The sequence below is a fragment of the Amyelois transitella genome, chromosome 4, assembly GCF_032362555.1.
Source record: "Amyelois transitella isolate CPQ chromosome 4, ilAmyTran1.1, whole genome shotgun sequence".
NCBI classification, from domain to species: domain Eukaryota; kingdom Metazoa; phylum Arthropoda; class Insecta; order Lepidoptera; family Pyralidae; genus Amyelois; species Amyelois transitella.
The window spans coordinates 7,815,594-7,842,589 of NC_083507.1; the positions used below are offsets into that span (position 1 = coordinate 7,815,594).

General features: G+C 37.3%; 4 protein-coding genes across 8 annotated transcripts in view; 2 read left to right on the forward strand and 2 right to left on the reverse strand.

The window, feature by feature from the left end:
• Positions 1–544: 544 nt before the first annotated feature.
• LOC106137024 (gamma-tubulin complex component 3) lies at positions 545–11,045 on the reverse strand. The gene is made up of 18 exons (XM_013337758.2): positions 10,739–11,045; positions 10,247–10,413; positions 9,683–9,796; positions 9,231–9,372; positions 8,072–8,254; positions 7,417–7,499; positions 7,204–7,321; positions 6,567–6,698; positions 6,062–6,152; positions 5,528–5,682; positions 4,876–5,110; positions 4,035–4,174; positions 3,391–3,597; positions 3,033–3,250; positions 2,626–2,767; positions 2,238–2,352; positions 1,970–2,144; positions 545–831 (listed from the first exon to the last, which is right to left on the reverse strand). Exons 1-18 carry the CDS (start codon positions 10,806–10,808, stop codon positions 799–801), a joined length of 2,520 nt encoding a protein of 839 aa, XP_013193212.2. The 5' UTR covers positions 10,809–11,045; the 3' UTR covers positions 545–798.
• On the forward strand, positions 9,366–18,529 carry LOC106136997 (F-box-like/WD repeat-containing protein TBL1XR1). 2 transcript variants are annotated; one of them, XM_060954343.1, is made up of 8 exons: positions 9,366–9,715; positions 11,522–11,671; positions 12,479–12,624; positions 13,475–13,677; positions 13,878–13,998; positions 14,323–14,475; positions 14,840–15,031; positions 15,706–18,529. In XM_060954343.1, the coding sequence occupies exons 1-8, from the start codon at positions 9,664–9,666 to the stop codon at positions 16,204–16,206; spliced, it is 1,518 nt and encodes a 505-aa protein (XP_060810326.1). In that variant the 5' UTR covers positions 9,366–9,663; the 3' UTR covers positions 16,207–18,529. The 2 variants fall into 2 exon arrangements, with proteins under 2 accessions (XP_060810326.1, XP_013193176.1); XM_013337722.2 differs by lacking the exon at positions 9,366–9,715 and adding an exon at positions 11,192–11,417.
• A 121-nt stretch (positions 18,530–18,650) lies between these two features.
• LOC106136920 (tRNA-uridine aminocarboxypropyltransferase 1) lies at positions 18,651–20,276 on the reverse strand. Of its 2 annotated transcripts, none has more exons than XM_013337589.2 (3): positions 20,126–20,276; positions 19,631–19,903; positions 18,651–19,403 (listed from the first exon to the last, which is right to left on the reverse strand). In XM_013337589.2, exons 2-3 carry the CDS (start codon positions 19,823–19,825, stop codon positions 18,675–18,677), a joined length of 924 nt encoding a protein of 307 aa, XP_013193043.2. In that variant the 5' UTR covers positions 19,826–19,903; positions 20,126–20,276; the 3' UTR covers positions 18,651–18,674. The 2 variants fall into 2 exon arrangements, with proteins under 2 accessions (XP_013193043.2, XP_013193044.2); XM_013337590.2 differs by having other exon boundaries at positions 20,223–20,270.
• Positions 20,277–23,545: 3,269 nt separating this feature from the next.
• LOC106136957 (probable ubiquitin carboxyl-terminal hydrolase FAF-X) overlaps positions 23,546–26,996 on the forward strand; it is a 32,104-nt gene continuing 28,653 nt past the window's right edge. For 2 of the 3 annotated variants that reach the window (XM_060954696.1, XM_060954698.1), the window contains exons 1-7: positions 23,546–23,703; positions 24,267–24,339; positions 24,959–25,088; positions 25,230–25,449; positions 26,128–26,283; positions 26,364–26,568; positions 26,795–26,956. In XM_060954696.1, coding sequence (XP_060810679.1) covers positions 24,298–24,339; positions 24,959–25,088; positions 25,230–25,449; positions 26,128–26,283; positions 26,364–26,568; positions 26,795–26,956 — 915 coding nt within the window. In that variant the 5' untranslated portion in view covers positions 23,546–23,703; positions 24,267–24,297. Of the gene's footprint in view, positions 23,704–23,860; positions 23,913–24,266; positions 24,340–24,958; positions 25,089–25,229; positions 25,450–26,127; positions 26,284–26,363; positions 26,569–26,794; positions 26,957–26,996 lie in introns of those variants that run through there. The other variant, XM_060954697.1, reaches the window with a different exon arrangement.

A 26,996-nucleotide genomic window follows, 5' to 3' on the forward strand; every position in this document is an offset into this window, starting at 1 on the left:
ATCCACATTCATAACTCTCTTCATGCAAGCTCGGCGGTTTCGGGTACTTTTGACCTGACCCTTTACCAGGACGTACTTAATTTGATCAAGATACGTTCGTCTAGGTCTTCCCACTGCGAACTTTCCCTCTACACTTTCCTTGTATATCTGCTTAGTCAACCTGTTTTCATTCATCCTTTCCACATGACCGAACCATCTCAACATACCCTATTCTATTCCTGTAACTACATCTTTCACATCCCCTTATCACGCTTTTCCTTATCCGTGAAGCGTTATTGAAGAATAATGTTTATTCAATTTTTTTACCTATAGCAACACGGGCTAAGAGCGATTCGTAGCCCGTGTTATGGGTAACATACGGACATGACGACGCAAAGAATACGGTTTTTGTCACTTGGCTGCGAAAACCTTACACTTAAACAAAGGACATTCTTTTACAGGAAAAAAGACACCTAAAATGCTTCAATCATCTTTTTTTAGTAGAAAGTATATGATTACAATAAATAATACAAACGTAATAGATAAATCCATTTTTTATTTTTTATTATTAAATAAATCCATTGTCACATAATGTTACAAAGCAAGAAAGATGGCACTAAAAGAGAGAGCAAAACAGATTTTAATCTTACATTAGGTAACAGTTATCGTAGTATTACTTAATACAAATTTTAACAAAAATATGGAAGTTAATTGTTTAATTCAGCAACTAGATATATATCATAGATATGTTTTCATGATGCACCGGCGTAGACGAAGCGTAGTGGATGGAGGACACTGTATGGACACCGCCCTAACGTCTCATTTCTTGCGATTGCGCTCCATTAGTTTACTCTGGAAAGTTCAAGGCAAGTATTACAGTTATAACAACTAAATGATAACTCTTCTATCGACGAATATTTTATTGTTATCTTACTACCTCCTCATCACACTTACTTTAAATGCCGACAATGCATGTTACATGACGTGAAAAGATATGGAATTATATAAAGTCAATTACCTGCTTTGACATATATTGGGTGCATTTGTTTAGCCCTTTTATATATGTCATCTACATTATTTTGTAATGGAATGAATATTGAGTACAAATAATTGGTCATTTCTGTGTAATTCATTATTAGCATTTCTTCATTATCTTTAATGTTAATTCGAACTAGAGCAGTAGCAAACGGAAACTACCTATACACTTACATAAATATTATTGTAAATTTCAGTTACCATCTGATAATCTTTCTTTTTATCCCACGAGAATTTTCATCAATAGAGCGTTAACGATGCATTGTAGTCAAATTGGCACAGGAATGAACTGCCATTCAAATGATAAATTAAAAGAAAGAAAAATAAAATTAATACTAATACTTTGTCCAATCTTTTATTTTAATTCTGACAGCTCATTTAGTGTTGTGTTATTAACTCACTGATGCGATTTTAGCATCAATCTTTGGCGTAAATTTAGGTAACTTTACATTTTACATTGAGTTTTAAGCAATCAAAATCGATTCTGTGATGATAAGATTTGTCAAGCGCTAGGAAAAAGTTACGTTCCGTTTTATGTAACTGCTTCTTAATCACAAATTATTAACACTAAAGTAACAGTGTTGGTGATAGGTGTGATTTTACAATCTGAATATTTCCGCATATTTAAAAGTTGATTTTTATGAAACGTAAAACGTGACTGCAGCGGCAGCTGTCAGAATTAAAATAAACGGTTGGACAAGGTATGGGTGCTATATGAGAGACTAATGAATTATCCAATTTAATATAGAAATTGCAGGAAATTTCTTTTAAAATCCTTATCTTAAATTGGTTATACCCATTGCCTCATTAACAAACTGTCACTCTGTCGACCATAATAGGCTGGATGTCAAAAATACAAAATATCTTCGCAATATTATTAAAATGTATAAGGACGTCACTACATCAAAACGGTATCAAATTTCGATAATTAAAATAATTCTTATACATTTATTACCTTAGCCATGCTGAGGCCGATCTCGCTGAGCCGTTTATGCTGATAGGTGAGAGGCTCGTGTAGCTTGGCGTCGCCGCGTTTGTAAAAGTCGCTGTAGTCGAGCCGGAACGCCAGCGTCTGCAGCGACACCTCCGCGTGCAGCGCCAGCTTCAGGATCAGGGTGGTCACGTGGCCCCTGCACACAAACACTCGGCCAATTAGCACCCCGCATCTGGATATATCGCAATACAAAGCATATAGGTCGCTGAAGACCAGCCCGAACGCATACCTGTATGTACGAGTCCAAACATTGAGATCAGCTTTTCGACTCGCCAAGAACTGTTGGAAGATTTTCCGTTTCTCTTTATCTTGGGCTTCATCGGCCGCCGTAAAAGCGTATTCACCTGTTAGAAGAAGTAAAAGTATGATAGGCATATTTTCAATGAGTAATGCACACACAACTTCACCATAGTTGTATCCTCATTATCTCGTTCGGGTAAATCAGGTTCTTAACCTGCCACTATTTGAATATCAATATACTTAATAATTCCAACACTAAGCTATGCCAGCCAGCAGCTGAACGTTGCCTTAAACTCCAGTCGTTTCAAGACTGTTGGATATGTCTATCCCGCAAGGGGAATAGACGTGATTATATATGTGTATGTACTTTGTGTTACCTCTAGCCAGTCGCTCGGCTTTGGTCTGCTCGATGCGCTCTCTACGTTCGAGCTCAGCGTTGATTCCGTTGTGGAGCGTAGCTTCGAAACTGCGCAGCGCTAGTGTCTCGTTCAACACGTTGCCCAGGTAAGATTGTAATTCCTGATAACATAAACATAAAAAACATCATCCACTTGGAATGAGTCCTAGTTGGTACTTTCTGAGAAGTGTCAGCTTGTGACCATGATACTGGAGGAGCAAATACCGGTTTTTTACAGGAAGCGACAGAGTTCTGACATGCACAGCAACAGCACGCACGACGCAGTTTTGTATCGCTTTTTATTATGATGTGGAACGGGACAGCGCTAATGTTTAAGCGTTCTCGCGGCTACCATGTTGCACCCGAGCACAAGCGAGCGTAGTTGACCTGCGTGGTGTGGTGTATCATGGCGTGCACGGAGTGCTTGTCCAGCGCGCGGTGGTGGAGTCGCAGCAGCGTGTCGAGGTCGCGGCGCTCGGCGGCGGCGGCGAGCAGCTCCTCCCACGCCGGCTCGGCGCCCACGCAGCTCGCCTCTTGTAGCGCGCCGCAAAGACGTAATGCTTCGGCGCGGAGGCACGACACGCGACGCATTAGACCCCACACCTCTGGTGACAAACACTTTTGTTTAGGAGATTTAAACGAAGCAACACAGTGTGATAATTAGATTTGGCGCTCAATTTCACACTTATCAACTTGCGAAATAAACCCTATTTGGAAAATATGACAGTTTGTTTGTATATCTCACCCGGCATATGCTTGAGCCGCTTGTGCAGTATGGTGTGTTCGCGCCACGCATCATGCAGACTGTACTCTATGCGTTTGACGCGCCACAGCTGCGTGAAGAGAGCGCGGTACCTCGCGGCGCACGTGGCCGGGAACAGCGTGCCGAGCGGGCCGTCCACGCGGTACTGCAGGGCGAACACGTCCCAACCGCAGTCGTCGCGACCGTCGCCTGTAAAACAGAAAATCAAGCCTCATGTTATCTTTTCCATTATTCAATCAGGCTGGAACAACGTGCCGAATAGGTCTATTTACGCGGTACCGAAGCGTGAAAACGTTCAAACTGCAATTGCTGTTTGATGAAGAAAATGAAACCTCTTTTCAGTTATTTGATTAAGCAGTATTGTGTCTTTCAGTGAAAGTGATAAAACGACAAAAGCAGGTTGATACTCTTATACCAACAGGCACACTGGAACATCAGCACATTGCTGAGCGGTACATATGAGTGTTGAAAGTTGGTGGACTTGTTGAAAATAGAAGCATTTTTTCTACGAAGAATATCATATTTCGTCATGTCCCTATGGAAACATATATTTATCAACTCAGCCGCCACAAGCGCATTGCCCATATATCAGTCAGAAGAGAATCAATGAAAAGACGCGGTCTCACAGTTGGGGTAGAGGTTGACGTGCAGGCGCGCCAGCACGTGCGGCGGCTCGAACTGCGCGTTGGTGGCGCGCACGGCCGCCTCCAGCGTGCACGACAGGTTGTGCACGTACAGCGACGACGCCGGCTTGCTCAGCTCCTCTCTGGGGGAACACATACACAGGTGTACGGCGCTTCTTCTTCTTCAGCATAGTTTCGCCCATCATTCCATCATTAAGGCAAACAGCTGAACATGGCATATGAGTATTTTCAAGCCTGTTGGCTTTGTCTACCCCGCAAGGATAATAGACGTGATTATATGAATAAATGAATGAATTTTCGCCCACTGCCTATACCTGACTAAAATATTTTCGCCTAGCTTTATCTTAGGTTTTTCTGGACAATAGGTTATCTGGACTGGGCATAGTTTTTTATGAAGTCTAACCAATGGCACAGTTGATTAAACTCAAGGTTAATAATAATGCAAGTGACCAAGAGAGTAGAACAAAACTGTATTTTTTTAACTTAGGTGAAAAGCAATTGTCTTTCGATTTTTTTGGGTCAAGATGTGATCAACTTGGCAAAGAAAAAATTTTGGAAGAATCAAACCTTTTATGTGCAGCGCGGTGATTCAACAAATGATGATGAGTAGCCAGAGCACCGAATTTCCAGCGTCGACAAAGTAAGTAAACCACGTTGAAAACTATGGAAAACTCATGAGATGATGCACAAAGTCTTCTTGTGCTAGAAATGACCTCAAAGCGTCCAATAACCGCTGTAAAGCCGTTGCGTGCGCTCTTTCCAGCTCCGCGCGGAAAAATCCCCCTCCAGCACCGACAATGTAAGTTAACCTAGGTATACTTACTGCAGCAAACTCATGAGATGATGCACGAAGTCTCCCTGCGCCAGCAACAGATATCTCTTATGAGCAGCCAGATGATCCAACAGATGGTGATGCGTAGTCAAAGCGGCCAGTAACCGCTGTGAAGCCGCCGCGTGAGCCCCCTCCACCCCCGCGCGCAGCCCCTCCGCCTCCCACCACGCCGGGAGGGAGCCCTCTGAACTTGAAGCGCCAGCAAACTCCGCATTGCTCCCGTTACCTATAATGACCATAAGTTTTAAGTTTCGTTGATGATGCTAAATACCTACATACATAAAATCACGCCGCTTTACTGGAAGGATAGACAGACTTTTCGTTGACAATGATAGATAGAAACTAGTCGGTATACTGGAGATTTGAGATGTTTGATTCTCAGCACTTTAGAAAAGGGCCTGCTTATTATCTTTCCCATGGATATTGTAAAAGGTGACGAAGGGAAAAGACACATTTGTCTAGTGCAGCTTTTTCCGTAATCCAATAAAGGTTAGGTTCCTCTGCGAAGATTGCAGAGGTCAGACGGGAGTCGCTTTAGGTAAAAACAATTCAGGATCATGGTAAAAAGCGCAGCACGAGTTTCTCTCCAGAGACGTGAGGCTATAACCTGGATTTTCGTCAGAAGGAAGAAGTAGATACTGACTGGAGATGGAGTTGATGAGCGCCTGCAGATGGTGCGCGTGGCCGCCGGGCCCCGGCTCGTCGGCGCAGGCCTCGCGCATGAACACCACGCTCTTGCCCGTCGCCAGGATCTGAGCCGCTTGCGCTCGCGACATAAACGAAGGCACCATCCATTCTCTAACACATGTTATATATACAATTTGAATGAAAATGACGAAGGAAGATAGTTTTTATGATTAAAATATTTGATAAAAACAATTATCCTTATTATATTCCTAGAAAAAATGGTTTGATCATTAAACGCTAATAATTGAATCTTATCTAGCAATCAAAATATAGATTTCCTTTAGTTAGTTAAACGTTAGTAGTGGATGAACTTATACAGAGTGTAAGCGTAAGCGTAAAGTGGGCGTTCCAAGCGTTTGCTTTAAGATGTTACACTCAATCTCTTACTGGAAATCTTGTTTTATGTTTGATTGTTGTTGATTTTCGGCTAAAAATATTAAGGCTACAAATAGCTATACAAAAACAAAAATTTCAAATGTAGCATACACACCTCACTCTGTACTTGTCGTGCCACATTCTATCAATTGGGACTCCACTTCGGCTCTCGATGAAAAACTCGTTGAACGGGTCGTCGATTTCACCTGCACATAAAACATAAGTAAGATCCAAGTCTTAAAAAGTTTCACGCTGGCGCTGACTGTCTGGTAAATAAGTTTTTTTTTTTATTAATCAACTTTTTTTCTTAGGACCCTAATTTGAATCCAGTATCGTTCTTAGCGGTTGTTTGTTTCCCGCAATACCGGCTGGCCAAAAGTAGAATCGCGCAGATCGCGGTTACCCTTAAGCTCGGCGGGTTTACGCCCGAGCACGCTTTCAGATTATTTAATGGGCGATAGGGTGGTCTGGACTTCAACCGATTGTTCAGCTTGTCTTACAACCGCGAAAAACGGCGGCGAACAAGGGAAAAACTATTTGTGAATTCTACGCTTTATCGGCAACACGAGTCAGTCAGACAGAAAAGGGAGAAGGGCGACACTATATAGAATGTACCGTACCGTGCAGCAGCCAGCGCGTCAGCATGAGCAGCAGCGGGTAGGTGAGCGCGGTCAGCAGGCGGCGCGCCAGGGCGGCCACACGCCCGTCGCCGTGCCGGACGAAACGATGAACGCACGAAGCCAACTCGCCACCTTACAACACGGATTCATTATCTTATTTTTAAGACAGTGATGTTATGTCATAGGCAGATCCCAGATTTGGTGCGTCTCGGTGGTCGAATCGATAAGTTGCCCGGTTAAAACGCGTGTTACGCATAAAGGTACCGATTCGAATCCCACCTCGGCCATGACCCATGACTAATTTCGAAGTTTCGTACATTGGTTGGTATGCTACTAATGCTTTTACGGTGAGGGAAGACATTGCGAGGAAACCTGCACATACAGGCAACTGGATGTGTAACCATAGGATCCAATACGGGTTACATTCCTCTGCAAAAGGTCAGACGATCGAGTCGAGTCGCTTTGTGTAAAAACCTGACTCACCCAATCCAGGATTAATGGTTAAGGGCTTACCCCAGGCACCTTTCCAGAGTGGTGAGGATGCAACCGGGATTATAGCCATGAAGAAGAAGGCAGATTCCAAATTCACTTAAGAGACAAAGTTGCATGATAACAGGCGATCTTTAATTAAGTATACCTTTCTTATGGTGGGCGGTATGCGCGATGTTGGCCAGCCAGGTGAGGCGATGCAGCGGCTCCTGCGCCCACACACACACCCGCCGCAGAGTCCCGCCGCCGCCGTCGCCCTCACACGCCTGTGTACACGTGTTTTATTATCAATACAGCAAGTCGCAAAACTATGGAACAAGATAGCACCCTGCAGAATTGCTACTAATAGAACTCAACTGACCTGTGATTGTAATAGAGCGACACTGCGGTAATACTCTGTCAATTCGTCACGAATTGATGATACCAATCCTTCTCCCATCAATCCTAAAAAATATACAAAATGAAGAGGTGACAAGCTCAGTAATCAAGTTAAATATAAAATCATTTATTCATTTTGCACAACTCTATATAAACTCTAGATAAATTATTGTATTGACCCCGTATCTGGCATTCCCCGTCTTGAAGTGTCTAGTTATTGAATGCCACACAAAACATCAAGCATCATCATAGACATAAAAAAGTCAATAACTTGATAAACTCATACAGATTTTACAATGTTATAGAATGATTGCCGTGTGGTTCCCGGCACCAAAACAAAAAAGAATAGGAAAATTCCATCTCTTTCCCATGGATGTCGTAAAAGGCGAATAAGGGATAGGGTTACAAACTTGGGATTCTTTTTTATGCGATGGGCTAGCAACCTGTCACTATTTGAATCTCAATTCTATCATTAAGCCAAAAAGCTGAACGTGGTCATTCAGTATTTTCAAGACTGTTGGCTCTGTCTACCCCACAAGGGATATAGACGTGACCATATGTATGTATGTATAGAATGATGTTATCATTCTTGCAGGATAAATCATATTCTTATTATTTGTGATCCCTCTCATACATACCTTGCGGCATGAGGCCAGAGTTAGGGTCAATGAACTCCTTCAGTCTGTCGTGCAGGAAGCCGAGATGCGCGATGCGGGCGTACAGCAGCTGCTGCGGACGGGGCCCCCCGCCCGCGCCCCGCGACCGGACCCCTGTCGCTGCCAGTACGGCGTCGCGCACGCACGCACGCTCGTTCACGCGGTCTGATGCAATGGTCAAATATTTTCAAGCCATGTTTCAAATTAAGAATTAACACTTTTGACCAGGTTTGTCTGCAATAACCTATTCAATTTGTGAATCTGTATTAATTAAGGTTTATTACATTTTATTACAAACTGGCAGTGGATGGCAGCTGCTATGTCAATGTAGATAGATAGATAAAACTTTTTATTACACCATAACAGTAAAACATACAAAACAGCACAAAAGAGATAAAGATGGTATAAAGGCGGACTTATTGCTAATGCAATCTCTTCCAGTCAAACTTTAGGTGGAAGGAAACCCAACAGGAGATTGGCATTGATGCAGAGCAAGATAAATAAATGTTTAAACATAATAAAATGTACACAGAATATATATCTGACGGCCTCTGTGGCTCAGCGGTAGTAGGTACGCTTGTCTGTGACACCGGAGGTCCCGGGTTCGAATCCCGGCCAGGGCATGATGAGAAAAGAACTTTATCTGATTGGCCTGGGTCTTGGATGTTTATTTATTATAAAATATAGTATCGTTGAGTTAGTATCTCGTAATACTAGTTTCGAACTTACTTCGAGGCTAACTCAATCTGTGTAATTTGTCCCGTATATATTTATAATATATAATATATATATTTATATATATATAATACATACAAATACCCACAAATACAGATAAATACATAATAATAACATGTACTTAGGATAAAGTAAAAAGTTGATGAGACTTAATGAGATTTTTAAAACTATAAATAGTCTGGGCTTTCCTGATATCGACAGGGAGGGTATTCCATAGATGGACTTGGTGTTGAATGTATATGCTTGATGGTGTATTACATGAATATTTACAAATTGGATATAAAACAAAAACGATTAGATAATAAATATTTTAGAAATATTCATGTTCTTGATAAAATAAGGCATAAGGTGAAGGCCATCTTTCTACAAAGGCTAGTAAAGCAAAAATAATATTGCAAATACTTACCAGTGGTTTGTAAAGCCATATTACTGTTACTATAAAGGTTATGATTGGATGTCTGCTGTTTGGGAGCATTGCTGCCCCAGCTTCCGGTGCCGATTGTACATTTGCTTGAACTTGACCCACCAGTTAAGCTAGGATTTGATTTCTAAAACCAGAAGTAGTAACTTTACATATGTGAATATAAATGAGTAAGACTTGGGCAGAGTTAACAACATTTTTTGAAATTATTTTTTTTGCAAAATCTCACCTATAAGCAATTCAATATTTCAAATTCCTATTAAAGTTCAAATAATTAATTTTCCTTAAAAAAATTCTAACAATAACAAGGATTTATCTAAATTGTAAATAAAAAGTGAAATTGAAATTTTATACAAATGCAGTTGGTGGAAAGTCAAAACATTAGTACAAAATATAAAATGTTTGAAAAAAAATATAAATGACAACAAAATACTTACGGCAGAAGCAAGATGAGGCACAGGAAACAATTGGTAAGTGGATTCTGTATGCTGTGGAGTGTCCGATAGAGCAAGAAGTAAGGCCAACACCGATACTCGCTGCTTCAGGACAAACTACAAATTATATGGTTGATGTTTCATAATCTATCTTAAAAAATAAATTAATCTTTATTTTCTTTCATGTCATGTGTGTACAAGTACTATAAAATAATATTGATGTTGAAATAAATGTTAGAGTACACTTTACTCCCAATACAATTTGCTCAACAGTAAGCTTCCTACAACTGCCTATTAAATGCACATTATAAAACAAAATGAAACAAGCACAGGTGCAGTAAACAATGAAATGACATGAACAAGATGTCAAACTGTGGGGTTATTTGTCGCATTTGCATCAACAGATCAACACCCGGGTAATAAACATGAGAATGAGGAAAAGTTTTATATGGAGAAAATAGAGATATAACTCTCCAAAAGCATGAATTGCTTACTTTTGGCTCTAAATTCTTGCAATATTGAAATACACTACTTACACTAGCAGAAAAAAACTTATCAAAAACTTACAGATTTCTTCAGTTTTACATAACATTCATTGAACTTATCAACATCTTTTGCTGATATGCTACTAAGGCGGGACTGAATTTTCTGGCAAAGTAATCGTTCATCTTGAACTGTACGGTTTTTTTCATCAGTGGAAGATAGATAAGACACTGCCAGTTCATAAGCTCCGTCTAAAAACAAATTTGAATAAGTACACTGAAAGTTGAGAAACCAGTCTGCCAGCAACAAAAATTGCAATTAGCTAAACAAAACTGAAAGGAAATGGAAACAATAGCTTCGGTAATTAGACCAATGATCCATGACGAAAATGAACAATGAAAAAAACCTATAATAAATGCTACGTATGAACAATTTAAGAAAAAAACCTCTTTTAAATCTAGTCATCAGCTCTCGAAAACATTCTTGTATAAAATTCATAATAATTTACGTAGAAATAATAAAATATATACGTGATGGACTTCTAAATTGACAGTAATTTTAAAATTGGAATCTTACCTGGATCTGACGACAAACTTGCGCATAATTTATGAAGTTGTGCTGCGAGATTACTGGAAGGTATATCCATTATATTAAAAATCTTTCGGCCGAAAGAAAATTGGAAGAATGAAGCCTCACTGTTTTCATGAAGCACAAGTCGAATTTAAATTTCAAATCAACGTAATGAAAGACACATTATAATGAGATTGATAAAATATATAAAATATTCGTCATATCTGTAACTTGTTTAATTGGAAAACCTTAAATTTTTAACCACTAAAATAAAATATTTAATAAGCCGCTCCAACTGCAAAACAATTTTCATTTGTTGACATTTATAATATTTATTGACATTGATATTTTGATTTCCAGAGAGTAAAATTTTTTTAAGGCAAAGATTATTGACTGGAGGAATACGAAATCACTAGTTGAAGTTGATCACTAGCAATGTTTGTGAATGTGATGTGATTTGTCACTATCATTGTCATCGTCTTGATTTGATGAGTTTTGTACGACCTGCGTGTATAGTGTTCGTGTTGAAGAGCCGAAATAAAATATAATGTTTCACGTAATAGTTTCCCAATAAACACGATAGAGCTTATAATTATATGCTCTGAATGTTTTTAATAGTTCGGCGATATGAGTTTTTCAAGTGACGAAGTAAATTTCTTGGTTTACCGATATTTACAAGAGTCAGGTGAGGTTCATCGAACTAGGGGACGCTATACATGTATTATGAGCTGCTACCGTGTTTCACCTTATTTATTGAGGATTATTGTTAATTCATTGCAATTTTTGTAGGGTTTCATCACTCTGCTTACACGTTTGGTATAGAGTCTCATATATCACAAAGCAACATAAACGGAGCGCTTGTGCCACCAGCAGCGTTGCTCAACATTCTTCAGAAGGGTCTACAGTACACAGAAGCTGAAATCACTCTCGGAGATGATGGTTAATAAGTTTTAGTTTTCTAATTTTGGTCACTTGGCTTTTAAAATCCTCAGCCATGTACAATGTCATTTTTGCGTTTGAGTGCTAACTGATGAAATTATGGTGTAGAAAAACATGAGGAAACCTGTACATTAAGGTAACTTAATGTTACCATGATCCAATATGGGTTAGGTTACCTTGTAAAGGTTGTGGTGATTAGACAGGGATCACTTCATGTAAAAACCTGACTTGCTCAATTCAGGATCATGGTCACCTATCCAGAGAGGTAAAGATGAAACCCATACTAACACCACAAAAAGAAGAAGGCATTAAATCTAAAGGTTTAAAAGTAATATCTGGTCCAAACTAAACATCAAAATATTGCAATAAGGATGTTATGAAAGTGAGTGTTGGTGGTCGAATTGGTTAGGTGCCCAGTTAAAATGCCTGATGTGCATATAAAGGCACAGGTTCAAATCCTACCTCTACTATTTTCAAAGCTATGTACATTTGTTTGAGTACTAATTGATGCTATTACAGCGTGGGAAAATATTGTGAAGAAACCTATACATTTAAGCAACTGAGTGTTACCATGTTTTATCAAATATGAGTCAGATATAGCTGCAACTTTTGCGGAGGTCAAATGGGAGTTGCTTTGTGTAGTAACCTGTTTCACCTAATCCAGGTTCCATGGTCAAAGGCACCCCAATACCCCAGGCACCTCTCCAGAGTGATGAGGATGCAACCAGGATTAAAGCCAGGAGAAAGGAAATGTTACATAAATGCTGTGTTTTAAAAAAAATTGACTTATTTATCCCAAATTTATAGGCACTGAAACACGACTAACTGAGAGCCTCAGTTTGATAGATGCTGTAACCCCAGATATAGTCTCTGCTCGGCAAAACGCTCACAATGCCCAAAAACAGGCTATAAAAGCTGAACCAGGATCAGGTGGTGAACAAAATGGTGTTGATGTAAGCATGACAAATTTATTTTAGTATTTTGTGCCCCAACTATTAGTGTCTCTTATATGAAAAAAAAAAACTTTTTACTCTATATTTTTTACTTATGCTATAAGATACTCAAATACAAAATTTCATAATTCTAGGCTTTTTGTAACTAGTGCCAATTGAGCTTTGAATTTTGAAAATTGCAGTCATCTATAAAATCAAATACAATTAATTAAGGAATAAACATAAATCTTTATTTAAAACATAAAGTAATAACAATCAGTTAGGGTAGAGTAGTTTTTTACAGTCTGGATACAATGGTCTATGAACATGATAGTTATCAGTTTTTTTATAGTCTGGATACAATTTTCCTGAACCAATCGCAGCAAGAACTGTTCTTGTTCTCCTTCAGCAGTAATAAGTGTATTAAAATCTTGCATTAATTTTAACAGCCCTCTTAGCAGTATCTCTGAAATGATTTATTTTTCTTTTTGCCTCCTAAAAAGCACCATTATGAGTCCAAGAAGGCAAAACTTCTGTACAAAACTGTCATCATTCTGGATTTGTGATAAAAATCGTTTGGTCTTCTCTGATATGAAGTCATCCAGTGTTTTGTCTAAAAAAAACATAACAAAAAAACAGGAAATTTAAAAATTTCAATTAAAGTCAAATGAACTACTCAAAACTGCTAGCTGCTAACGTCAGATGATGGATCTTTTGTTTAAATCGCAAGTCGGCACAGGTTACAGGTCTTTTAATTGAGATAATTTTTTTTTGTTAACAATACATATTATGGTAGTTTTGAAACTAATCAATCTTAATCTGGGTAATGAAATGTCATGATTTTAATTCCGTTTCGTAAATTTACTTCTAGGGCACCACATGTACAACAACTGGCTCAACAACTGGTGGAACGGCCACGCCTAGTGCTCCAGAAAATATGGATGTTGACCAATCTATTGAAATACCTGCCAGTAAAGCTACAGTATTAAGAGGGCACGAATCTGAGGTATTTATCTGTGCATGGAATCCTAGCACAGACCTCTTGGCAAGTGGTTCGGGAGACAGTACAGCTAGGTAAACTTTTTTTGTCCACCATCATGCAATTTCAAACATTCTACTCTTTATACTTAGACAATCATAAATTCATTCACATTTTATACTTCAATAAATGTAAATATGGTTGCCCCCTGTTCTATCAAAGGGAAGGTTTTATTTTGTTCTGCATTTGTGTTGCAAGTATACAACTAATAATAGAAGTGAACTTAAATTTTCAGAATATGGGACATGACAGACAATCCAGCCACTGCTCCAAATCAGTTAGTGTTAAGGCATTGCATACAGAAAGGGGGCACTGAAGTTCCTAGTAACAAAGATGTGACCTCTTTGGACTGGAATGTAAGTTTCTTTATATTTTTTATCATAAATGCTTGGTAATTGTATGGATCGCCCTAATATATGGAAGCAAACCGTTTCAATAAAGTTTATGGAGACATTATGGTTAAAATTCTTTGTTAATAATTAATTAGTTATGATTTAATTGAATGGTAAAGAAAACGCGAAATGGTAGTTGCGTAATAACGGTAATTTTGGTATGAAACTAGCGTTATTAATATTTGCTGATTGTATGACGTATTTAAATAAATTGATGATTTATTTAAATAAATTGTTCAATTGCGAAGTCTTGAACAGTAATGTTTACGAGTCTATTTATATTTACAGTGTGATGGCAACCTATTGGCAACAGGATCATATGACGGTTATGCTCGTATATGGACCACTGACGGGACTTTAGCTTCAACATTGGGACAACACAAAGGGCCCATTTTTGCTTTGAAATGGAATAAACGGGGGAATTATATTTTAAGTGCTGGGGTAATTTATTTTCCTTATTGGTATACTGAAAACAAAGTATATTTTTTTCAGGGTCTTGCAAACCTAATCTATTTTTCCGGGATACAAAGACTTGCGTGTATAATAATGCTTTCAGGGTGATGTTGGGTCTGCCATGGCGGTGCAGTGCCCCAGGAATGTTTGTTTGATTATTAATTATACATAGTTATTTCTCAGCCTTTTCAAATGTGCATCTTTTATGGCATAGCTGCATGGCAGCTCCAATAATATCTTGAAGGTATTTCTGGACCGCATAATAATTTTTATTTTTAAATTCATACCTTTTTACTAACACATGTTTTTAAGTTTCAATTGTTATTAATTAAATAGGATTGAATTTTTTCAGGTCGATAAGACTACCATAATATGGGACGCTGCCACAGGACAATGCACTCAGCAATTCTCATTTCATTTGGCGCCAGCCCTTGATGTCGATTGGCAAACTAACACTTCTTTTGCATCATGTTCTACTGACCAGTGGATTCATGTGTGCAAACTTAATGCTGATAAGCCAATCAAAAGTTTCCAGGGCCACACTGTTAGTAACTCCTTATCTAAGTTTTAATCTAAGTTTTGTATGTACTGAATGTTTTATTTATTTATATGCTATTATTTGATTAGTTTTGTGACTAATTGTACCTAGGTGACCGAGCGGCGCTCGATGGACGTTAGAAAAAAAGTAGTGAAAACAAAAGAACTATAAAAACCACCAAAATTTTTAAACCATCAAAAGTAAAGTCAAAACAAAAACAAAAAAAAATAATACTTTCACTTGTCGAAAATCAGACATAGGTCCACCGACGTGAAAACCGTTTAATAGTATAGGATATTTATTATAATGTTGTTATTCTTTTTCTTAATTTATTATTAAACTAGCTGTGCCCGCGACTTCGTCCGCGTGGAATAGTTATTGAAGCCCTCAAGCATGAATAATTTTCTCCGTTTTTTTATCACATTTTCCATTATTTTTTTGCTCCTTATAGTTGCATTGCAGCGTGATATTATATAGCCTAAAGCCTTTCTCGATAAATGGTCTATTCAACGCAGAATTTTTCAATTAGAACCAGTAGTTTCTGAGATTAGTGCGTTCAAACAAACTCTTCAGCTTTATAATATTAGTATAGATTGTTGAATAGTTTGTTACTGTTTGTGACTGTTTCAATGCAGTTTTAAATAAAATTGATTGATTTTTTCTATTGTCAATTTTCACAGAATGAAGTGAATGCTATCAAGTGGGATCCTCAAGGTCAATTGCTTGCATCATGTTCAGATGATATGACTCTGAAGATTTGGTCAATGAAACAGGACAATTGTGTCCATGATCTACAAGCTCACTCCAAGGAGATTTACACCATCAAATGGTCTCCAACTGGTCCTGGAACACAGAATCCGAATATGAATTTGATTCTTGCTAGCGCATCATTTGACTCAACAGTTAGGTTATGGGATGTTGAACGAGGTGTGTGTATTCATACATTGACTAAACACACGGAACCTGTATACAGTGTTGCATTCTCTCCTGATGGCAAGTTCCTGGCTAGTGGTTCATTTGACAAGTGTGTTCATATATGGTCAACACAAACCGGTGGTCTTGTACACTCCTACAAAGGAACTGGTGGTATATTTGAAGTCTGCTGGAATTCTCGTGGTACAAAAGTGGGAGCAAGTGCAAGTGACGGCAGTGTTTTTGTTTTAGACCTACGCAAACTCTAACTACATATAATGTTCAGCTAAGTAGTAGTATGTCTACAAGTCTGATTATTAGTCTGCAATAACTAAAATAATAAGATCCACAAAATGATGCCTTGTGATTCATTTTTTTTATAATGCACTGTGCCACTATATTAGTTATCCTAGCTATAAATGCGAAATTAAGTTTTTTTTTTTATTTATTTTTTGTTTGTCTCTTCACGCGTCAATTTTCGTAAAGGACATACGGTACTTTTCATCCCGGTAAAAACTAGTTGGCGATAAACCTATATTCTTTTGTAAGTGGCGCTGAATTCGCACTGGCGAAACTACGGGTAAAAGCAAATAAAAAAAAAATTGTAGGTATAATTGCTATCAAAAGTAGATACTTATCTTTAAAAAATATATTACGTATTTTTTTGGTAATATCCTCATAAATGAATAAAGATTAAAAATAAACTATCAATTTAATTGACCTAATAGATAATAAATGTTGAAGCCATTATTAAATTTCCTGTATTTTAAATTCCCAATTGTAAATGGTGTAAGACCAATCAATATACGTGTCACCGGAAAATAACAAAAACCGCAAGTTAATAAATTTCCAAGGCAATTTATAAACTTTTGTAGTGTTCCAAACGAGAGACGAATTGTATTATTTAACGTCCACATTTCCGATAATTGATAAACTTACCGAACTCGCACGTAAAATAATAAGTAAGTAAACTTAACAAAACGACATGCGCTCTGATTGGTTGAATAAGTGACATGTTCCTTCTCTTTCCTCTCCTCCACCATTGATCGCTACGGAGCAGCTCCGTAGCGATCAACAACAAAAACACACGACAAACCTATTTGTATAAGCTGCTTATACAAATAGGTTTGTCGTGTGTTTTTGTTAAGATTATAATGTTGCTGCTGTTTTGAAACTAAAAATAGTTTTATTTTTTTACTAAAGTAGACCAATAATGAGCGACTTAGAAACTGTCATCATCGACCAGTCAGAGAGCCGTGTGTTGTTTGCCGTGTTTTATAGCGCCTGTGCACGTACTGATTTGGCCTGTACATTCTTGCGCGAGCGCCGTCGCTATGCAATGTCTCGCGCGAATCTCAAACGAAAAGTGCTATACACGAGAGCGATCCTGTACATTCTTGACTCATTCAGTTACGACGAGCAACGGCGAGGACATTGACGCTTTGCAAGTCATAGCAACTGTAGCGCTATTATAATTTAAGGCATATATATTATTAGATACATATATTTATTACACACAAAAAAAAGATTTAAAAAATGGGAACAGACGTGGTGGATGATTATACGAATACTTATTCAAAAAAATAGTCTTTTATATTGGTAGATTAAAGTATCTATACGAATACTTATTCAAAAAAATAGTCTTTTATATTGGTAGATTAAAGTATCTATAATTCTACATTCTTATCTCTACTAATATTATTAATAGGTAAATAAACATGTCTGTTACGTTTTCACGCCTTAGTCACTGAACCTATTGAGATGAATTTTGGTACAGAGATAAGAGTTGACCCTGAGGAAAAGCATAAGTACAGAGTTTCGATGAAAAATCAATAAAATTAGTAGCAGAACGAAGGGTGAATGTACAGGGATGCACTCGTCTCCACTCGTGAGGAAAGCCAGGCCCTTTGACTCGCGCACAAAAAGCCAACACAAGAGCGAGAGCACTCGAGGAGGGCGAAATATCCTGTACATTCTCGTCGTCGCAAGTCTCGTTCACCCTCGCCGAGAGTGTACAGGCGCCATTAAAGAACCATATAATTAAAAGCTCGTCTGTCGTTGGTCGAACCAATTTGAATCTTACGAATGGATATCTGTTAGTTTATAAATTATCCACGAAAGGTTGCTAATTGATAAATTTGCGGAAATACGGTCGTAAGATACAAAACAATAAACCCTACGTAGCTTACAAAATTTACTAGAAAGTTTATAAACTTGCGTTTCTTGTTATTTTCCGATGATATACATACATAATGAAACTATTCTCTTACTGAGTGACACAACCCAAACCTCTAGGTCTAGAGACTTGTGAAATTTGGTATGAAGGTTCATTATGTGGTCTCCGGATCCACTAAGAGAGGATTTCCCGAAATCCTTACGAGAACGGGAATTTATGCGGGCGGAGCTGCGGGCGTAATCTAGACGCTAAAGTGCTGGTCAATTTAGAAATCTTTTTTTAAATTATGACTTATTTAGTGGCACATTCCAATGCGTTCAAATTGTATAAGTATTGGTAGGTCCTATTATAAATGAATGAAGCTATGAAATGTATAGCATAAAATAAAGAATAATTTTTTATAAAATAAATGGTAAAAGTAGAAAGATTTTTAATTCAAGTATAGCCTATAATAATAAACTAAATACCTATAAAAGAACAGGCAATTATAACACATTTTGACACATTACCACATGCCCAGGAGAAGAAAAAGGCAAATTAGATTTCCATTTTCATATATTATTACAACATAGGCCTCTTATATGCCAACATGTCTTCATGTTTATACAGAGTATGTAGCTTTTCATACATAAACTTAAAAAAATATAATAAATTGTCATATTCTCCAGAATATGGTTTACAATGTGAATGCACTTCACCAGATTTGTGTACTGGGTAGTGGCGAGTTAATTCTGATGAGTACTGTTCACTAAGACCCCATGCACTGATGTGTAACTCCAACATGAGTTGATGAAGGGCCTCTATGGTTGACAAGTACCACCTAGGGCTGCCTCGCTGGTGTCTCCAAAACTGTGAAGCTCGATTTTGTAATACAATTTTTGGCATATTTTGCAGTCTTTCATCAGCAAAGATACCTCTACTTTGATTCCATGTGCTGTCAATCAGTACAACTCTATCTATAGGTAACTCATTCACATGGTGTATTTCAAATGTGGAAGGACTATCTACAGTTTTTTTCATAAGTGTCCCAACATTATAACCAGGAGGCAATTCAGCTAATAAATGTTCTGAATAACTAACAGAATTCTTCCTTCCCGTAAACAAATGTTGTACAGAACTAGCATCAACACCTGGATACAGTAGTACTGTTCTATCATTAAGTTCATATTTAGGGAAATCAGGATAAATATAAATGTTTACATCTAGAGGAGCTAGAACTGCTGCATGTGCTGCTGTACTTTTACCATCAATTTCTCTTCTGTGTTTGATAATGTCAACTTTTACTGGCAACTGTAAGCATAATAATAATAAATCTCATTAAGTCATGATTCTGTACAATCATCTCCGTTCTGGAGTCCCTATTATATCTTCATCTCTTGAGCCTTGGGTGCACCTTTAACCATGATCTTGGATTGAGTAAGGTTATGAACCTAATAACAAGATATAGTCAATTTTAACAGGTCATTTCAATGAAATAAGAAATACAGTCTGTAGGTAGTAAGAGGTGTGAAACTTACACTACATTTAGGGATATATTCTTTTATTTGTTCAACAGGAACATAGCAGGTATAACAAAAATACATCCGAGATTTTCCACATTTTGGACACGAACTACGTCCTTCCAAAGCAGAAAGATTTGCAGCATCAGCTATGGTCATCCCTATAAAAGGCCTGTCGTCTCGTGTTCTTGCTTCCTCGCTTTTAGGATTCATATTAATCAATCTTGAATCAGATGCTTACTTAGTGTTCTTCGCAAAGTACATATTTTTGTACAACATTAATCTAAAAACCTAAAATGAAAACACAGAAATCAATCACAAACGAATGCTTCCATAATTATCTCTTAATTATTCTTTGAGCATAAGCAGCTTTGATGCATCTGCTATGCAGACGCAGAATTACTCTGGGAGCGGAGCCCGGGCATAGGCTTAAGTGTAGTGAGTGCTCATCTGCAGTTTGTTGCAAGCAGAGAGAATATCACACATAATAATATGAGAGGATATAATAATTACTTTGTTGTACTGCACGATACAGAGTTAAAGTTATGTTCACAGATAATTGTTTGACAAAGTTTTGATTTGGCTTATTTCTAAGTCTATACCTAAATACTTTACGGAATAAGAATTTATATCTCTTTTGAGTTTTGACATTACACTGTAATGTCAAAACACTGTAATGATTACCTACAGCTCAGAAGAACAATCCTATGGAAGTGCCCTATGCATGTACTTTTCCTGCATACCTAAATAAACAAACCCGGATACAAACATGGCGGACTAGAGATGTTCATTTAGTCGATAATATTTTATCGATGGACGAGTGAGTTGAGATGTTTATTTCCGAATTAAATTTATTAAAAAAAAAATTTACATCGGGAATCCTTACTATCTTGGCTATAATCTAAGGTCCAACAATATTGTATCTATTACCTATGTCATTCTGATAAAGTGTTTGGAAATCAAATATAATTACATACATAAATAAAATCACGCCTCTTTTCCGGAGGGGTAGGCAGAGACTACCTCTTTCCACTTGCCACGATCTCTGCGTACTTCTTTCGCTTCATCCACATTCATAACTCTCTTCATGCAAGTTCGGCGGTTTCGGGTACTTTTGACCTGACCCTTTACCAGAACGTCCTTAATTTGATCAAGATACGTTCGTCTAGGTCTTCCCACTCCGACCTTTCCCTCCTCACTCTCCTTGTATATCTGCTTAGTCATCCCGCTTTCATTCATCCTCTCCACATGACCGAACCATCTCAACATACCCTTTTCTATTCCTGTAACTACATCTTCTTTCACATCACAACATTTCCTTATCACGATGTTCCTTATCCGGTCACTCAATTTCACACCCATCATACTCCTTAACGCTCTCTTTTCCACTGCATTTGTTCTGTTTTCGTGCTTCTTTTGCCATACCCAACTTTCACTCCCATACATTAATGTCGGGACCAACACGCCCCTATACTGGCTGTGGCCAGTCGAGCCTTTTTGGATAGTTTCTGACTGCTCATAAAGGCATGCAAAGCTCCATTCACCATGTTCCCCGCGTTCACTCTCCTTTCAATATCACTATCACACTTGCCATCTGATGTAAACTTTGATCCTAGATATACAAACTCTTTCACTTGCTCAACTTTTTCTCCTCCAATCAAAATATTACATGCTGTCATTTCTTTCTCCATTTCAAAAACCAGTGTTTTAGTTTTACTTACGTTCACTTTCATTCCTTTCTCTTTTAAAGCTTCACGCATACAGTTTACCATCTCCTGTAATTCTTCCGCTGATGACGCCAATATAACCTGATCGTCGGCATAGAGCAGACATTTGACGAGTAACTCATTCATCCTTAATCCAATTTCAGACTCTTTCAAATCTGTCAAACTATCCATAAATAGGTTGGCGGACGAAGTCGCGGGCACAGCTAGTTTATCGATAAGATTCTATGTTCGATGATGTTCAACACTAGCACACGTGTTTATGTTTTCGATGTGAATGAAATATTGAGAATATTACAATTTTTTAAAGCTCACAACAAAGAAGATTAAAAGTAATAAGGTTTTTAAACACATTTCATTAAATACACTGTATGATAGACCATAATTTAACCAAATATTAACCACTTACCGGTGAAAGGTTAAATTCGGCCTATTTTTGCTTTGGCATAAGCCACAATATGCTATTGAACACTTCATTTGTTGTTTATTAACGATTAATATAAGCACAACTTGGTAAACAGTAGAAAAACACGGGATTTCCTCGGAAAAACGTAAAATCCTCACGGTTATAACTTCCACGAGTAAGCTAAGCGGGCTACTTAAGATGGCGGTGCTCCAGCACAAACACATCGAAGCCAATGAAGAGGGTGCTGATAAAAGAGTGTAAACGTTTTTTCTCCCGTTAAACCACTGTTGTGAGAAAGAGACAGATATATCAGTTTTTATTTCTGAGTCAAGTTGAACAATTAGGGCACCTCCATAGAATATTATTTCATTGACCTACAGTGACATAATTACGGAGTTGATATTGTCAATTTTGTATCCTGCTTTGTCTGAAGGCTCGTGCAGTGTGCTCTTTAGGTCGACTTCGTCCGAACGTAATCTGACCGACTCACAGACAGACGGACAGATTGTGTGTCTTGTGTTGTTTGAATGCAGCGTGCGGTCGACTAGCGACCAGCGACTGATTGGTAGTTGCCAGTCGTACGATTTAAAAACCATCACACATCTAGCTATAGTATAGTATATACTTTTGTTGAATTTTGTTACGATTATTCGCATTGTGGCGACTTCTCTACGCCATAAGTTACAACCGCCAATGACGCGACGCTTTCAGCCAATAACAGCAAAGACTCTAAAGCGCGCAAACAATGATTTCACAGATTGGAGCATATATACAACCTCCGACACAACATCGTCGTAGCCGCAGTTCCTCAGGCATAACAACTTGGCAAGAAATTTTCCCTTTCGTATCGCTCCCGCTACAGCATTATATTGCTAGGTGTGTGATGGCCTTTAAATCGTACGACTGGCAACATTACCAATTTGTGATTTTGCACGTTTCATACGTAAAAACGAAACAACAACGCAACCAATTCGTTTCACAGTTGTGATGAGGTCGGGTAACTAACTCGTTGTGAGAAAATGACGTTATTTGTTGATGTCATTGCGCGTAACGTAACTACTTTGAAGGATTATTCGACAACGTAAACAAAATGCCGTGTGGTTTCTGGTACTTTAGAATAGAATCACTCCATCTCTTTCCTACATAATATACTTAGGATTCTATGCCCCGTAAGGGATAAAAACTTTATCTTATGTATGCATGAAAATAAAATGAACTTTCATTCATACTTTACCCAAGCTTAATACCCATCTCTTTTGAACATGCGCTCGACGATCGGCAGTGAGAGAGATGTATATTCATTCCTTTCGTTGTTGCCTGCATGGCAACAGAGATGCAGCGAAGGGAGACAACATTGAATTTGACATTGTAGAAAGAGATTGTTAAAGTCGGCCACAACGTTTGCGTTGTCGAGTAGATTAAACGTTGTTTACACGATCTATGATAAATAATGACCACTCCTACCAATCAGTCGCTGATCGCTAATCAGCCGCACCATATATATTAATATCTGTGAGCCACACGCTGCATTTTTGGTCGATCAAAGTATGTCCGAGTCGGTCAGACTTAGGTCGGACGACGTCGGCGGGCCGCACGGGCCTTATGGAAAAGTAAAAAAAGTGTAAATTAAATTTAAACTGAATTTTAATTTAATTGTTTAAAAGTTATTTAGCATATTATCTTTTAATTTTCGTAATTCAACTTTTGAAGAACAAATCAAAATATCGAGTGAACTATTGTTACTAAAACATTTAATCAATAAAATATTTTTTATTTGAAAAGGCATCACAAAGAACCTTGAGATGATAGCGGACCGGACTGTACTGTCGAGGTACCTACCCTACTGTACTGTCGGTATTTTTCATCTATTTTCGTTCTTTACGTCAAAAAGGTGTAGTGAATTCTATTTGTGATTTAGTTCGAGATATTTTCTATAAATTGATTATAAGTTGACGTGAAAGGTAATCTTGTTAGTTTAATTTATTATCTAATTTTTTATTTTTGTAGTGTAATTGTAAGTTCTTTGCATTTTTTGGTTTCCCTTGTTTTGGATAATGACGCCATTTTGTCGCGCCGGCTGATCCTATGATTTATATTTTCGTAAATTCGATGGGTTGGGCAGTGAGATAATAATTTTGCTTGCTGACATGTTATTTACATGAATCAATTTGTAAGTTAGCATCGCTGATGCTTTCATTAAAATTATGTAAGGCTACAAAAACACCGCACTAAACATGATGTTCAAATTGATTCGCCCAGAGGATACCTACCTACTATTTAATTATTTCTTCTACGAAATGCTTCGGCGCTGACGTACTATTCTTTTATTAACTTTGTCTTGTTTACAATATTATTATTATAATACGTACATTCAAATGTAACCAAAATTACTCTTCAATAATTTTAATATGTAATCAAATTCAAATCTGTTTCAACTTTTTTATATTAAATTTCTGAATGTAAATAAATTGTATATTGTAAAGTTTTGCTGATGAACTGTAAAATGAAGTAAAATTTGTTCCAGAGGGGGCAATGAATAATTTTTCATTTAAATAATGACAATTTCAATGAAAGAACAAGAGCAAGTGCCTGGGGAGGTGAGTTACTCAAGATAAATAAATTATCCAACTAACATTTTATTCAATATATTAGAGGAGTCGTTTATTAGATAATAAAAATTACTCTTATTTTTATTATTATAAATAGGTAGCACCCTGATTGCAATTGCCTATAGCCAGTCAGTTGACATAATCAGCCTGTCTTCTTATGTAGTCAGTTTTAATTTTGAAATAAATGGAGCAACTAGTATGTTGTATAAATCTTACAAGTACATTATGTATACAGTAATTTTTTTATTGAGACTCACTTTTCCAAGACTACAGAGTAACCTGGAATGGAAGTGATTGCATTTGTCATAAGGATGCATTTTTTGTACTGATTATATCCATTTTTACCAATGTTCTATGTGTTTTTGTGTTGGTGCAATATTTGCTTAATTTGAGGCTAGTTAAATGTCATATGATTTATCTTGTATATTTATTTATTTACAAATAGATTTTGAGTTATTAAATAGTTTAGCAATTTCTTTTATCTCAGAGTTATATGGTGCACTTTCAGTAACTAGTGGGCATTTTCCAAAATCAATAGTTATTTAAAAGTGCAACTGTGGCTTCTTTTCTCTTATGGAACTTAATTTTTCTTTTTGATTTGTATTAGATGGTGTTCCCTGAGGCTAAACTTAAAGCACTAGAAGAGAAAATTTCACATTCCCGTTGGGTGGTGCCTGTATTGCCAGAACAAGAATTGGAGGCTCTGCTTATAGCTGCCACTGAACTAGCAACCAAAGGCAAGTAAATATTTTCATGGAGAATTAAAGTTAATTGTTTCATTTTGTGGAAAAGATTTTGTATTACTTGGTGCAAAAAGAGTTTTTTCATTATGTATGTGTTAGACTCTTTATTGACTTATTTAGTTTTATGATAAACAGGTGAAGATGTGGACAACCAAGCTTGTCAGCGCTTTTACAATGATGCTCTTACTGTGTCATTCACAAAAATACTTACGGACGATGCTGTCTCCTCATGGAAGAACAACATACAGCAATGTGTACGCTCCAATTGTGAGAAACTGGTTAAACTCTGTGCCATGAAGTTGGATGATGCCAGATTCTTAAATTTGCTGTCTATGGCATTTAATCCAAACAATAAGTGAGTTTATCTTGATTAACCATATATTTTAATTCTAACCGCTGCTGCTGCTGCTGCAGTCACGTTTTGTGTAAATGTTTAAATGAATACCAACTTAGATATTCAGATTTCAGAAGATTGTAAAATCACACTTGTCTACCAACATTGTTACTTATCAAATGATTTTATATGTTGGACTAGGTACAATAAATAAAAAAAAATACTTAAGTTATCTTGTCTATGCTCATTGCATATCTACATTTTTCATTTGTTCATCAACAAATTCATAAATATAAAGGCTTTGCAAAGATTTCAAGCAGCCTGTTAGTGCACAAAGCTGAGTAATTTATATGCAATACTATATTTAACTAGTTGTGTCCACGACCGCGTCCGCGTGGATTAGTTATTTCGGGCATCAATTATGCCCTCAAGGATGAATAATTTTCCCTGTTTTTTTTCCACATTTTCCATTATTTCTTTGCTCCTTATAGATACAGCATGATGTTATAAAGCCTTAAGCCTTTCTCGATAAATGGTCTATTCGACGTAAAAATACTTTTTCTATTCAAACCAGTAGTTCCTGAGATTAGCGCGTTCAAACAAACAAAACTCTTAAGCTTTATAATATTAGTATAGATAAGGGCTTTACTAGTTCAAAGATTTTATGTTATAAGTAATGTACTGTACTTTTTTCTGCAGATTTCACACATTCAATGCGTCCAGAACATGTGAGGGTCTATCCGTCGTTACTAACTCTACCCCTGTTGGCCAAGGTTCCACTCAAGAGCCTGAAGTATTTGCTAAGTCACAAGATCACAGAACGCCAAGAGGATGGCTGGTTCATCTCATTAATGTGTATGTATGTTTTGAGTTAAATTTAATTTTAAAATGACTTAAGTTGAAAAAATTTATTTATGCATTGTTTTTTTGTACAGTTTTGGGCAAGCTGGAGGGTTTGTAAAACTCAGGGAGAGATTTGACGAAATAATGGGGTTCCAAAAACCTGATTTGACTTCATCTTTAAATTCAGAAGAGAAAATATCTACTGAAGAAAATGTCAAAGAAGTTGAGGAAGGAAAAGATACAGTCAATAAGATTGAATGTGTTGAGAATGTTCCAACACTTGGAGAAAGTAGTGAAGTATGTTAATTATTTTTACTTTCAAATTGTTTTTTAATTGCCTTAAAGTTTAAAGAGTTGAAATTATTATATTCACCTAACTCATATTACTTATGTGAGTCTGCATGTTGGTTTTAAGTTTGTAAAATGTTTATGAATTACTGAGATAGTATACTTTCCAAGTCGACTATACTATATGGTACATTCAACTTGGGAAGCACATGTGATATCTATATTTGCATTGCAGATGTCAACAAGTACATCGCGCAACGAGCAGCCCTCTTCATTGGAGCAGTCTGTTAGCGGTGAGACTAGAGTAGCGGCCGTCTGGCAATTGCTGCGGCCGCTCGGTCTTTGCCACGAATTGCTTACACCACACACTGTCACTACATACCTCTTACCTGTACTTGTAAGTATGCTACATGCACAATAGGCAAACCACGTTAAAA

Bases quoted from the DNA above. Each gene is read 5' to 3' on its own strand.
- LOC106136997 (XM_013337722.2), top strand. From the start codon at position 11,360: ATGAGTTTTTCAAGTGACGAAGTAAATTTCTTGGTTTACCGATATTTA. The intron at 12,625-13,474 runs GTAAGCATGACA...ATTTACTTCTAG, and splicing joins GTGAACAAAATGGTGTTGAT to GGCACCACATGTACAACAAC. The intron at 13,999-14,322 runs GTAAGTTTCTTT...TTATATTTACAG, and splicing joins TGACCTCTTTGGACTGGAAT to TGTGATGGCAACCTATTGGC.
- LOC106137024 (XM_013337758.2), bottom strand. From the start codon at position 10,808: ATGGATATACCTTCCAGTAATCTCGCAGCACAACTTCATAAATTATGC. The intron at 2,353-2,625 runs GTAACACAAAGT...TTCTTCTAACAG, and splicing joins AGCCGAGCGACTGGCTAGAG to GTGAATACGCTTTTACGGCG. The intron at 832-1,969 runs GTAATAAATGTA...TGAACTTTCCAG, and splicing joins TCGGCCTCAGCATGGCTAAG to AGTAAACTAATGGAGCGCAA.
- LOC106136920 (XM_013337589.2), bottom strand. From the start codon at position 19,825: ATGAATCCTAAAAGCGAGGAAGCAAGAACACGAGACGACAGGCCTTTT. The intron at 19,404-19,630 runs GTAAGTTTCACA...TTATGCTTACAG, and splicing joins AATATATCCCTAAATGTAGT to TTGCCAGTAAAAGTTGACAT.